Raw genomic sequence first — 14,502 nt, 5'->3', positions numbered from 1 at the left:
TACTTTATTTCACTCCATGCCAAGGGCAGGTGCCCAAACATTAGCGGGGTCTTGGAAATCGGTTGCTTTCTTGGGGAGAGTGTATGTTGCATGATGTGGCGGGGGGGGGAACCCCCCAAGCCACAGGAAATTCCCTAAAAAGAGGATTTGATTTCAACATTCCCATGCAAGGGAGCTGGAAAGCAATCAACCAGGCTTCATGCTCCTTATCACTACTGGTTAGTTGACCCCAGTTGCAAAGTGGTGCCTGTGTGGATTTTGGGGGGTAAGGATGGGATTAGGCTCGGCTGCGATGCCCTCCACAGTCATATTCTCCTTAGGCAGTCCCTCGGAACTGAGGATGACACTAAAACTTAGTTCTCAGGTGACTGATGAGTCTAATGTGGGACCTACAGTCTCTGTCATGGGTGGGGCAGACAGTGGTTGAAGGGGCGGGTGGGTGGGGTGCTTGGGTTGACGTGCGCTGTTTACGCTTGACTTCCGCTTGCTACCGGCGAAGAGACTCGAGGTGTTCGGCGCCTTCCCGGATGCTTCTCCTCCACTTTGTGCGGTTTTGGGCCAGGGATTCCCAGGTGTCGGTGGGGATGTTGCACTTTTTCAAGGAGGCTTTGAGGGTGTCCTTGAAGCGTTTCCTCTGCCCACCTGGAGCTCTCTTGCAGTGTCGGAGCTCTGAGTAGAGCGCTTGTTTTGGGAGTCTCGTATCGGGCATGCGGACAATGTGACCCGTCCATCGGAGCTGATCGAGCGTGGTCAAAGTCATATAGCTTCCTGCCACTCATTATCTCGGGTCAGGCATCTAAATTGGGTGAGGTAATATAGGGCTGTCAGAGCCAGAGAGAGAATAGCGGAGGATAAGATTAGAAAGGCATGAAATGGAATAAATCTATCCCCGAACAAGAAGAAAATCTGGTATCTATACAGGGCAGATATCCTGCTATCAGGCTGCACTAGTCACACTGTCACATCTATTAAAAAAGCCGTCCCTGTAGCAGATTGTTTCTATTCACAAATATAATATCTTGTTTTATTTACCCGCAGCACCCAGTTATAGACTGGAACCAGTAAGTGCAGTTGGGATCCTCGCGGTTATCCTTAATATCATGTGTGGAGCTCTCAACCTGATCCGTGGAGTTCACCTCATAGAACACAATTTTCAGGTAATTGAGAAATCGGCAAAATGTTTTCACAGATTACGTGAAGTAGCTGACAGCAGAGCTGAATAACATTTTTGTTTGTTTTCTTCTGCCGCCCCCCCCCCCCCCACCCATAAAAATATTTCTTAAAATCTATTTGATGCTTAGCACATCACTTAATTGGTCCAGTTCATTTACTACCCCTGATCTCCCTGCATTCATGGCCTGGTCACATAGCTTGGCGGTGTTGGTCTTTTTGTTAATATAATGTTCCAAGAAATACCTTCATTTTATATTTATGAATATTGTGAGCAGCAAGAGACCCAGTACAGGCTCCTGTGCAACTCCTTCTCATGTAGTGTCAGCTGTGGCTCAGTCGGTACCACACTCTCCTCCGAGTCAGAAGGTTGTGGGTTCAAGACTTGAGCACAAAAATCTAGGCTGACACTCCAGTGCAGTGCTGAAGGGAGCTTTCGGATGAAAGTTAAACCGAAGCCCCGTCTGCCCCCCTCAGGTGGATGTAAAAGATCCCATGGCATTATTTTGAAGATGAGCAGGAGATTTCTCCCCCGTGTCCCGGCCAATATTTATCCTTTAACCAACATCACGAAAACGTTAGTCGGTCATTATCTCATTGCTGTTTGTGGGAGCTTGCAGTGCGCAAATTTCCTGTTGTGTTTTCTGTATTACAACAGTGATTACGCTTCAGAAGTATTTAATTGGCTGTGAAGTGCTTTGAGACGTCCTGAGGTTGTAAAAGACGCTTTATAAATACAAATTCTTTCTTTTAGCTGTCTATCGGGCTGATATTTTTTCATTTGTGGTCACTTTCTGATTTTCACTCATTTACTAATGTACCAATAATTCTGTCATCCTTCACTTTTAAAAGTCAAATGTTATTCTAATCCGAATCCGAATACCTCTCGACTAGTTTTAATCGCATCCTCGATAGTATAAGCTCCCTCCAGTGGCTCAGTGTATTTAATCAGTGCGTAGTTGACCAAAATTATCCCAGGTTCAATCCCTGGTCTGTACCAAGTTTGCTGATCTCAGGCAGGGCAGTGGTGGAGCACCACAGTTAACCTCAGCAACCCTTGGCTAGGGAGAGTGAAATTTGACCAGGGTTATCATTTCAGATCTATTCAGTGACCTCCCTCCCCCTCAGTTTGTTGAAGGGCATCAGGTGAGGGCAGAATCTGGCTGCGATGTTCCCTGAGGTTGAATAGCCGAGCACTCGCTGTCCAGGCACACCCAGTGGTTACTTGGCTGAGATACCGGAGGGTGATCAGTGTCTGTGGAACTGTAGCCTGTATGAGTTAGGAGAGGGAAGAAGGGAGAAAAGTAGTGAAAAAATGAGGATGGGGATTCCAGTACAACGCTGAGGTACGGCCTGTTGACTTTAAATCCATGCGCACTGCTCATTAGGCTCTCTGTACTCTTCAGATAAACAGTAACAACATCTCGTAATATGCAATTTGACGTTTTTCCAATATAGATGTGAGACAAGTAGGAAAGAGCAAGGGAGTGGGACTAATTGGGCAGCTCTTTCAAAGAGTCAGCACAGGCACGATGGGCCGAATGGCCTCCTTCTGTGCTGTATGATTATAAGTATATAACTTCCAAGCTCACTTTTCACTATTTTGCATATATTTTCTATCCACCTTTAAAATGCATTTATTGACATAGCGTCCTTTTGCATGCAAGCTTACGGAGGCTTGGATAGTTGTGTAAAAGATGATATTGTCATACTTGCAATTGTATGCAGTGTGGTAAACCACTGTTATAGTTATCACTGTATATTGTTCTCACTGTTCTCACTGTCACATCACTACACGAGGTCGCCTCTTGTCGCACTGTTATACCTGGGCTGACCACCTCCGACTCCGCCCATTACCTGCCCAGGTATAAAGGTAGCTGACTGGCTAGTATTCCTCCCTGTTGGATCGGATCACCCACGAGGGTGGGCTCTGTTATTTAGCCAATAAAAACCTTCAGTTACGTTCTTAACTCGTCGCCTTTTATTGGACTAATTGATAGGCATATCAATTTTATTGACTAAATTTTAAAGATGTCTGATAATGAACAGCAACAGCAAGGAGCTCACCCAGCAGCACAGCAACAGCAGCCTCCAGACAACGGGCCACACCAGCCGGCTTGGCTGCAAGCCTTGAAACCACCATACCTGGATCTAAACCCACAGGCACCAAACTCAGCCAACGACTTCAAACACTGGCTGGACTGCTTCGAATCGTACCTGGAGGAAGCCGTCGTCCCTCAGAGATCCAAACTAAGAGTCCTGAAAGCCCAAGCGAGCCCGAGAGTATATACACTCATCCAGGACATGACTACGTACGACGACGCCATCAACCTACTGAAACAGCAGTACCGGAGCCCGGTAAACTACATGTACACTAGGCATCTCTTAAGATCTCGCCAGCAACAGCCAGGAGAATCGATAGCTGAATTTTCACGAGCGCTGAGACAACTCGGCAGGAACTGTGACTTTAAAGCGGTGACGGCTACTGCGAACATGGAAGACAATGTCCGCGACGCCTTGGTGAGAGGCCTACGTTCCGACTACACACGGCAAAGACTGCTTGAAGCTAAGGACATAGACCTGGACAAGGCCGAAGCCCTCGCCCTCACCCTAGAGGCCACCCAGCAAGACCAGGAAGCGTTTGCCAGGTACTATTCGCGACCCTGGGACTCGGGCCCGACCCCCACCCCACCACCCTTCACAGCGCTGCCCCCGGGACCTACCTCAGCGTCTGCATCACGGATCCGACCGGGCCCGCTAGCCCCGGTACCGGCCCCGACATCAGGCAACCCCGATCGGGCCGCTGGCTGCTTCTTTTGCGGCCAGGAGAAGCATCCGAGGTCGCGCTGCCCAGCCAAAAACTCGACCTGCAAAACCTGCCTCAAGAAAGGCCACTTCTCCAAGGCCTGCAGAAGCAAATCCTCAGAAGCCAGCAGTGCCTCATGCGAACCCTGGGGGCGGCCATCTTTGTGCGGGGCAGCCGAAGCCTGCAGAGCCTCATGGGAAAACCAGGGGCGGCCATCTTTGTGCGGGGCAGCCGAAGCCTGCAGAGCCTCATGGGAAAACCAGGGGCGGCCATCTTTGTGCGGGGCAGCCGAAGCCTGCAGAGCCTCATGGGAACAGCAGGGGCGGCCATCTTTGTGCGGGGCAAACGATTTAAACAGAGCCTCATGTGAACTACGGGGGCCGCCATCTTCGCCGCCATCTTGTCATGACAACGACGCGCTCATCTACACCCTAGCTTCCGTGACCCTGGATCAAGCCCGCCCGCACCACCTGGCCAGCTCAATGATGGACATCAAAGTCAACGGCCACGCCACGACCTGCCTGTTCGACAGCGGAAGCACGGAGAGCTTCATCCACCCAGACACGGTGAGCCACTACTCCCTCCCCGTCCTGCCAACGCGCAGCCGCATCTCGATGGCATCGAGGTCGCACGCCACAGACATCAGCGGCTACTGTGTCGTGACATTGTCGGTTAAAGGGACAGAGTATAAAAATTTTAAACTCCTCGTACTCCCCCAGCTGTGCGCTGCCGTCATACTAGGGCTGGACTTCCAATCCCACCTCCAAAGTGTAACCCTAGCATACGGTGGACCCCTCCCCCCACTCACAGTCGACAACCAGCGAAAGTTAAACCGCCCACCGCGTAACACCTGCAGCCTATCCACCCTCAAGGTACCGCCACCTTCCCTGTTCGCTAACCTCACCCCCGACTGCAAACCTGTCGCTACTAAGAGCAGGCGGTACAGCGCTGGGGACAGAGCCTTCATTAGCTCTGAGGTGCAGCGACTCCTGAAAGAGGGCATTATTGAGGGGAGCAGCAGCCCCTGGCGTGCCCAGGTGGTGGTAGTCAAGACCGGCGACAAAAATCGCCTGGTTATCGACTACAGCCAGACCATAAACAGATACACCCAGCTGGACGCATACCCCCTCCCCCGCATATCGGACATGGTCAATGAGATTGCACAATACCGCGTATTCTCGACCATCGACCTCAAGTCGGCCTACCACCAACTCCCCATCAGCCCGGAGGACAGCCAGTACACCGCCTTCGAGGCGAATGGCCGCCTCTACCAATTCCTTAGGGTCCCCTTTGGTGTCACCAACGGGGTCTCGGTTTTCCAACGGGAGATGGACCGGATGGTTGACCAGAACGGACTACAGGCCACTTTCCCCTATCTCGATAACGTCACCATCTGCGGCCGCAACCGGCAGGACCATGACGTGAATCTGGAGAAATTCCTCCGTACGGCCCAACGGCTGAACCTCACCTACAATAAGGAGAAATGCGTGTTTAACACAGCGCGCCTTGCCATCCTTGGCTGTGTAGTAGAGAACGGAGTCATCGGCCCCGACCCCGAAAGAATGCGCCCCCTCATGGAGCTACCCCTCCCCCACTGTCCAAAAGCACTTAGGAGAACCCTGGGGCTTTTCGCCTACTATGCCCAATGGGTACCCAATTATGCGGACAAAGCCAGACCCCTCCTGAAAACCACATCCTTCCCCCTCACGGAAGAGGCGTGCGCGGCCTTCTCCCTCATTAAGGGAGACATAGCCAAGGCCACAATGCACGCAGTGGATGAGTCAATCCCCTTCCAAGTGGAGAGCGATGCATCCGACTTCGCCCTAGCCGCTACCCTTAACCAGGAGGGTAGGCCGGTAGCCTTCTTCTCAAGGACCCTACAGGGCCCCGAGACCCGACACTCGTCGGTCGAGAAGGAAGCCCAGGCAATTGTGGAGGCAGTACGGCGCTGGAGGCACTACTTGGCAGGCAAACGATTTACCCTCCTCACCGACCAACGCTCGGTTGCCTTCATGTTTAATAACAAGCTGAGGGGCAAGATCAAGAACGACAAAATCTTGAGGTGGAGAATCGAGCTTTCCACCATGAGATCTTGTACCGGCCCGGTAAACTGAACGACCCCCCCTGATGCTCTTTCACGCATTACATGCGCCAGCGCGCAAAGTGATAGACTTCAGACCCTCCACAATGACCTCTGCCACCCCGGAGTCACCAGACTCTACCATTTCATTAAGGCCCGCAACCTGCCATACTCCATCGAGGAGGTCAGGACCATGACCAGGAACTGCCAGATCTGTGCTGAGTGCAAACCGCACTTCTATAAGCCGGACAGAGCAAGCCTGATCAAGGCCACCCGCCCCTTCGAGCGTCTGAGCATCGACTTCAAGGGGCCCCTACCGTCATCCGACCGTAATGTGTACTTCCTCAACATCGTTGATGAGTACTCCCGTTTCCCCTTTGCCTTCCCCTGCCCAGACATGACCAGTAACACGGTCATTAAATGCCTGAACAAACTCTTCGCCTTGTTCGGGTTCCCGAACTATATACATAGTGACCGGGGCGCCTCCTTCATGAGCGAGGAACTCCGTCAGTTCCTATTGGAGAGGGGTATTGCAGCAAGCAGGACCACCAGCTACAACCCCCGAGGGAACGGCCAGGTGGAAAGAGAGAACGCGACGGTATGGAAGGCCACCCTCTTAGCCTTAAAGTCTAAGGGCCTCCCAACCTCCCGCTGGCAAGAGGTCCTCCCGATTGCGCTGCACTCCATCCGGTCACTACTTTGCACTGCCATTAACACCACCCCCCATGCCCGAATGTTTGTCTTCCCCAGGAAGTCGACTACGGGAACCACCCTACCAACCTGGCTGACCTCTCCGGGACCCGTCTTGCTGCGAAAGCACGTGAGGGCCCATAAAACGGACCCCCTGGTCGAGAAGGTGAACCTCCTGCACGCCAACCCCCAGTACGCCTATGTGGCTTACCCAGACGGACGGGAGGACACTGTCTCCTTACGAGACCTCGCACCCTCACCCCCCCCCTCCCAACCCCCCGAGTCCAGCCGAGGTAGACGGCATGCCGGAACCCCACGAGCCTTTGCCGACTACGCAGACACCAGCTTTAACACCGGATAATGTAACACCGCCGCTGCGACGATCGGAGAGGCTAACGAAGCCTCCGGACAGACTGACATACCAGAGCTGGTAATACACTTCACCCCGCCGGACTCTAATCTAAACAAGGGGTGAATGTGGTAAACCACTGTTATAGTTATCACTGTATATTGTTCTCACTGTCACATCACTACACGAGGTCGCCTCTTGTCGCACTGTTATACCTGGGCTGACCACCTCCGACTCCGCCCATTACCTGCCCAGGTATAAAGGTAGCTGACTGGCTAGTATTCCTCCCTGTTGGATCGGATCACCCACGAGGGTGGGCTCTGTTATTTAGCCAATAAAAACCTTCAGTTACGTTCTTAACTCGTCGCCTTTTATTGGACTAATTGATAGGCATATCATGCAGTATTATTTTTATGCCGTTTTATACTGATACTAGTTTGTGGGGTGCTAGGAATTGGTGTTGACCAAGACAAAAGTTGAGCTTGCTAATCTCTTTCATTGTAACTTTTCACTTGGATTAATTCAAAGTAAAGCATTAACAACGGAAGAAAACGGCTGGTAATTGACCAGATAGATACAGATGAGGAAAGAAATTTGATTCGTCTTGGCTCATCCAGCTACAAAGACATTACTGTCTCCGTCACGGTATCCAATTGATAAATGATTCCAGGGATTTTTACCTCCACTCCGAGTCAATTCCATGTATCGATCACTCTGTGAAGCAGAGCTTCATGACAGCAATCTTTGCACCTTATTAGTTTAAACCTGTGCTCTTTGTAATACTGCTCCATTGGGTTTGAAGTAATATTCTGGATATACAGTATACTGTCTTGCAAATTTCTCCAAGGTCATTTCTCAATTGCCTCCCTTCAATCTGAAAAGTCCCAAGTTTTTAACCATAAGCCGGTTCTGATCCATGGCTATTTCAGCACCATCACAGATTACATGTGTCACCCAGTTTTTGTTTCTTCCTGTGTGCAGTGTGTTACACTTGTCTGTCCTAAATCTCATCTGCCGTTCTTCCATCCACTTGCGTATTTTGTCTAACTCATTCAAACTTCCTCCTCATTTGGCTTATTATTGATATGATAATGCCTGATTTGTTACCTTTCTTTTGCCACGTTCCATTAACAAGTATGAATTTAGAAAGTTGACAATTGCTGAACTTTTACTGCTGCCTTATTGAAATGTACTTCGGTGGAAAAAGAGTTTCTTGTTTCTTGTTATTTTGTTAACATTGTTTCTCACCAGGACGGCGATGAAGGAAAGGGGATGGTTGTTGCATTTCTCGTAGCTTTTATTACCTGTGTATTTCAGGTAAGGTTAGCTTTCCTCTTGATTGTTTGTTTGTTTTTAAACAAATGTCTCCGCACGCAAGGCCACTCTAAATTAGCGCAACGGTTTTACAGATTCCACCGTACTGGGGTGCAGGTGGTTAGAAATTGGGATAGCCGAGGAGAAGGGTTTGGCCTGAGAGGAGGGAGAATGTTCTCGATGTGATGGCCTCTGGAAAAGAGAAGACTGATGGGTGACCTGCTAGCGGTCTTCAAGATTATGAAAGGGTTCAATAGGGTAGATGTAGAGAAGATGTTTCCACTTGCGGGCAAGATCTGAACTAGAGTAACTCTGACTCTGGATTAGTTACTGTAGCTGAGGGTGTCTTTTCGTGTTCTTGCCGTCCTTAATGAGTCACGCCTCCTCGTTGGCCCCGCTGGAAACGATAATTTATTGTCGACTGAGAAAGAAACGCGAGATTGATGCCGATCTGCGTAGATCGGAGCCCGAACAGACACGGGCAAAATCATTGCAAAAATGTGTTGTGGTCAGCCTCGAGGGGTTGAACTTACCTGGCTGGGACTGGGCCCGGAGAAGAAACGTCCCCGGGAACGTGGGAGCAGAGCCACACCGTGCTAAGTGCATCTGCTGCACAATTACTAGGTCTGTCTGGTGGACCAGCAAAAACATCCTCATCCACACAGACCGGAGATGGGGATCTGAGAACTATAACATCTTTTTACCTGCCCTATTGGCGGCCTGTTCCAAAAACCAGAGCCCAGGGAATGGAGGGAACAATAGGCGACGACGAGGGAATTGCGGAGGTAGAAGACCCCACTAATTCAACAGGGGAGGAGGTCGCTATTTTACAGCCAAAGCCTTTACGCACTTAAGGGGGCAGAAATAGATCCAGGGTCAAGTGATCTAGCGACAGGTCCTAATACATCAGACGCCAACACCTGTTACGAAGGTGTGCGGATCGTGTGACCGTAATTGCCCGGCAGATGTAACAATTCACTACCCTACCGATGGCCTGTTCTGCCGAGGATGTAATGAGGTATATCAAACCGTAGGTTTGTTTAGAACTCGCCTCTTGAGGAAACACCAAATCAAATCCTTTAAAACCAAGTGCTCAAAACGCAACAAGTCAGGGGAGTATAGATCTATCGCCTGCCATTATGCCAAATGTAAAGGCAGTATGGTGCCAGTACCAGACGGCATATTCCCGTGCACGGTATGTGAGGCCAGGTTTTCAACACAGAGGCCCCAGCCAGCACGAGAGGCATGAACATCCCACTCTTAGGAATGAGACCAGAATAAGAACACTCATGTCCCAGAAGAGAGCTGGCAGGAGGGATTATGTTTGGTCAGAAGAGGAAACAAAACTCTTACTGGAGCCAGAAATACAGTTCCAGGGCTGCCGAGACATTAACATGAAGGAAAATTGGTAGCATTCTGAAGACCAAAACCAACAAACAGATCTCAGATAAGCGTCGTGTTCTTCAAAAAGCGACAGCAAAATTGACAACATTGGCCCCAACCAACCCCGATTAGCGGGGGTGATGAGCCTGGGCCAGCAGCCCTCGAGACCGACGTAGACCCCGACCAACATGTCCGGCAGAAACGAGTACTTCGTCCACCAGGGAGTGTTCCTAGGCACAGGGAGCTTGATGCCCAGCTTACAAAAGCTGAGGAACTCCTCTGCGCTAAGAAAGGCCCGGATAGCTTAGGGTTAATTGAAGGTATAACGGAGTTAGTGATCGATAAAGTTAAACCCCGGAACATCACCAGGTCAAAAACATCAAAGGGTAGTGAGGAAAAACATAAGGGCGGAACATCTCATAACTCTGGCACTAAGAAAAGATGGGCCGCTAAGAAAGCAGCATATAGACGTGTACAGATTCTGTATCAAGAAGATTGAAAAAGGCTGGCGTGTCAAATTATGGGTACACCAGCCACATCAAACTGTCCCCAAGGTAAGGAGCTTGGAATGTGTTTTGTAGAGAAGCTTTCCAAACCTAAGAATATATCTAACATTAATAAATTTGCGACATACAATGACCAAAAAAACTACAGAGATTTAATGAAAGCCATTGAGAAAAAGGAGATCGAACAGGCACTGGTAGGCATTAAAGAAACAACTGCAGCTGGGCCAGACGGTATGAAAATAAACAACATTACCGACATAATAGAAGAGGATGAGAGCACTCTCCTGCGTCTCTTTACTCTACAGCTTCGTACAACAGCTATTCCGGATACACTGGGAAAAAGCCGGATAGTGTTCATCCCAAAAACTGAGAAAGCCGACCTCCTGAACAGTCTAGACAACTGACGGCCGATCACCATAGGGCCACTATTGCTCTGTCTTTTCACTAAAATCATGGCTAAAAGGCTAAGTGAAGCTGTCGATCTTAATCCCCGACACAAGGGATTCATAGCTGCCACCCCCTGGGTGCAATGAAAATATTGCTATCCTTCAAAATATCATCAAGGGGGCAAAGAGAAACAAAAAAAGGAGCTTGCCGTTGTCTTTATTGATCTGGCAAAGGCTTTCGATTCCGTTGGTCACAAAATGATTTCCAATGCACTTGGAAGGATGGCTGTGCCCAAGGCATTTGTTCACCTGATTGAAGATCTTTACACAAACACCTCCACGGTGATGGAAGGTGACAGGTTTATAACAGATCCAATATCCATTCAGAGAGGCGTCAAGCAGGGCGACCCTCTTTCACCAATCTTGTTTAATATCGCAATGGATCCCCTTCTTTGCTCGCTCGATCAGGCCAATATGGGTGTGGCGATGCGGTTAAACAATAAATCCATATTTTGCTCATCGCTCGCTTTTGCGGATGTCATGGCAGTTCTCAGCGACTCCTACGCAGGAATGACAAGAAACCTAAAGATCGTTCAGTCATTCTGCGAACACACGGGGTTGCACATAAACATCAATAAGATGGCCAGCTTCCACTTTATTAGTAAAGCGAAGACCTTCATCTACAACCACCTTGAGAACTGGTGGTTGAATGGGTACCCCGTGTGCTATATCCCCCCCAACCCCGGGGAGACCGAGAGGTACTTGGGAGCCCGTATCAATCCATGGGCAGGAGTTGCAGAGGATAGATGGGCAAATAAACTCAGCATATGGATGGTGAGTCTAAAGGAGTCCAAATTAAAAATCCACCCAAAAATTCGAAATACTAAAGACTCTCATTATTCCTCCGTTATACTATCCCCTCACCCTAACTGAGGCCTCTCAAAATACTTTAATTGCGCTTGATCGACTGATCAAGAAGGTAGTAAAGAAGATACTTCACCTTCCTTCCCTCCGATGTCACAGATGGAATCCTTTATTCCGCCAACAGAGACGGAGGCCTGGGCCGACCTAAATTAGAAATCCTGATCCCTTCTGCCATCATCAGGAAACTCGAGTCTCTTGAGGGCTCCAATGATGTGGTTATTAGGTCCTCCTTTGAATTCTGTGCAGAAAGTACCATTGACTCTGTTAAAATCAAGGAAACTGAAGGCCCTTACAGAAGTTGAGGAATTCTTATGTAAAGGACAAAACATTACCACACAAGATAGTGATCTCCCTCCCACACCTGAAGCTGCAATGGAGATGCGAGGCGCGTGTGCCCCCCCCCCCCCCCCCCCAGTATAAGAACTAAGCCCAGGAATAGATATGGAGTTGGAGAGAATGGGAGTTGGAGAGGTGGGTGAATCTCCTAGCCCAGGGCTCCGTTATTAGATACTACCAGAATGATGGGACATCTAATTCTTGGACAAATTCATTTCATAGAATGAAGCAGTCCAGGTTTATAAAAGGTCTGCTACTACGGTGCAATCTCTATCCCACTAGAAGCACCCTATCATATGGCCGAACCAATGCAATCAAAACCTGCCGATCGAGACCTTGGCACACATCTCCGGAAGGTGTATGGCGGTTTAAAAACGCCAGAATCCAGCGACGCAACAAGATCCTAGAAAACCTTAAAGACCAAGTGTCCAAGTACGGATGGACAACATATGTGGAGCCCAGGATCATCGACATAGAAGGCAAACTATGGAAACTGGACTTAATGTTTAATATGGAGTCCAAAGCCGCAGTAGTAGATGTCACGGTAAGATGGGAAGATAATAACATGTCGCTTGAGAATGCCTGGGAAGAAAAGTGTGCAAAATGCAGCCACATCTAAACCAGCAAATCGTGGATCTAACCAAAGGCACCTCTGTCAGATACTTTGGCTTTGTAATGGAAATGGTTTGAGAAAAATAATTCATTGATGAAATTTCTGAAAGTCGAAAGGTTCACAACTTTTGCTAAAAGTACATCAAGGCTCACAATATCACTCACCTTGGAATATCTTCAAATTTTTAATGACGTAAATAGGTACAGGATCTGCACTTGCGATTATACACAATTATTTTAAAAATTAATATCCACTTTTTAACATCGATTTTACAGGTCGGCTCCCCAAAACAAACTTTGGCTGGACCCAAATAATAAAACCCGGTAAATCCGTCGCCTTTAAATGTACAACAGGCGTTACATCTTTTTCCCTGCATGTTGCAGGTCCCACCCAACCCAAGACCCCGTGCCAACATATTTGTGTGTGCTGTGGCATTAGCTGGATTGACAATGAGGACGAGCCACTCTGAAACTCGAAAAATGCACTCACTTGATTGATCCAGAGTGTCCTTAAGTAGTCATTAATAAATCCAATAAGGAATTTAGGAGAAACTTCTTTACCCAGAGAGTGGTTAGAATGTGGAACGTGCTACCACAAGGAATAGTTGAGGCGGATAGCATGGAATATTTAAGGGGAAACTAGATAAACACATGAGGGAGAAAGGAATAGAAGGCTCTGCTGATGGGGTGAGATGAAGAGGGATGGGAGGAGGCTCCTGCGGAGCATAAACCCCGACATAGACCTGTTGGACCGAATGACCTGTTTCTGTGCTGTTAATAATTTGTAAAAAGGACAGCAGGTTGGAAGCCGCTTCCATTTCAAATATTTTCGGTATTTGTTTCTTTTAAAATTCTTTCCTTACAGTTTATTCCTTTCGCCTCCAGTGTGGCTGCCTGCCTCATTTGCCCCATGCCTATCTTATATAGAAACATAGAAGATAGGAGCAGGAGTAGGCCATTCGGCCCCTCGAGCCTGCTCCGCCATTCAATGCGATCATGGCTGATCATCCAAATTCAGTACCCGGTCCCTGCTTTCTCCCCATACCCCTTGATCCCTTTAGCCTTGAGAAATATATTCAACTCCTTCTTGAATATATTTAATGAATTGGCCTCTACTGCCTTCTGTGGTAGAGAATTCCACAGGTTCACCACTCTCTGGGTGAAGAAATTCCTCCTCATCTCTGTCTTAAATGGATTACCCCTTATTCTTAGACTGCGACCCCTGGTTCTGGACTCCCCGACCATCAGGAACATCCTTCCTGCATCTAGTCTGTCTAGTCCTGTTAGAATTTTATAAGTTTCGATGAGATCCCTTCTCATTCTTCTAAACTCCAGCGAGTACAAGCCCAATCGATCCAATCTCTCATACGTCATTCCTGCCATCCCAGGTATCGGCCTGGTGAATCTTCGCTGAACTCCTTCCATGGCAAGAACTTCCTTCCTCAGATAAGGCGACCAAAACTGCACACAATACTCAAGATGTGGTCTCACCAAGGTCCTGTACAACTGCAGCAAGACATCCTTGTTCCTGTACTCAAACCCTCTCGCTACGAAGGCCAACATACCATTTGCCCTCTTAACCGCCTGCTGCACCTGCATGCTTACCTTCAGCGACTGGTGCACAAGGATACCCAGGTCTCGTTGCACTTCCCCTTCTCCCAATCTATTGCCACTCCGATAATAATCTGCTTTCCTGTTTTTGCTACCAAAGTGGATAACCTCACATTTATCCACGTTATATTGCTTCTGCCCAATCACCCAACCTGTCCAAATCATCCTGGAGTTTCTCGGCATCCTCCTCACCTTGTGTCGTCTGCAAATTTGGAGATATTACATCTAGTTCCCTTGTCTAGATCATTAATATATATTGTGAATAGCTGGGGTCCAAGGACCGATCCCTGCGGTATCCCACTAGTCACTGTCTGCCACTCGGAAAAAGACCCGTT

The 14,502-nt window shown here is 48.7% G+C and overlaps 1 protein-coding gene across 2 annotated transcripts in view; it reads left to right on the top strand.

The window, feature by feature from the left end:
• Positions 1-14,502, top strand: part of sec22c (SEC22 homolog C, vesicle trafficking protein) — a 94,414-nt gene that overhangs the window by 45,483 nt on the left and 34,429 nt on the right. The window contains exons 5-6 of one of the 2 annotated variants that reach the window (XM_085987421.1): positions 1,039-1,157; positions 8,347-8,412. In XM_085987421.1, coding sequence (XP_085843547.1) covers positions 1,039-1,157; positions 8,347-8,412 — 185 coding nt within the window. The remainder of the gene's footprint in view (positions 1-1,038; positions 1,158-8,346; positions 8,413-14,502) is intronic. The other variant, XM_085987422.1, reaches the window with a different exon arrangement.

Source organism: Somniosus microcephalus, chromosome 5, assembly GCF_052327205.1.
Source record: "Somniosus microcephalus isolate GS21.2 chromosome 5, FLI_Smic_1.0, whole genome shotgun sequence".
NCBI classification, from domain to species: Eukaryota; Metazoa; Chordata; class Chondrichthyes; order Squaliformes; family Somniosidae; genus Somniosus; species Somniosus microcephalus.
This window is presented reverse-complemented; position numbering and strand designations above follow the sequence as displayed.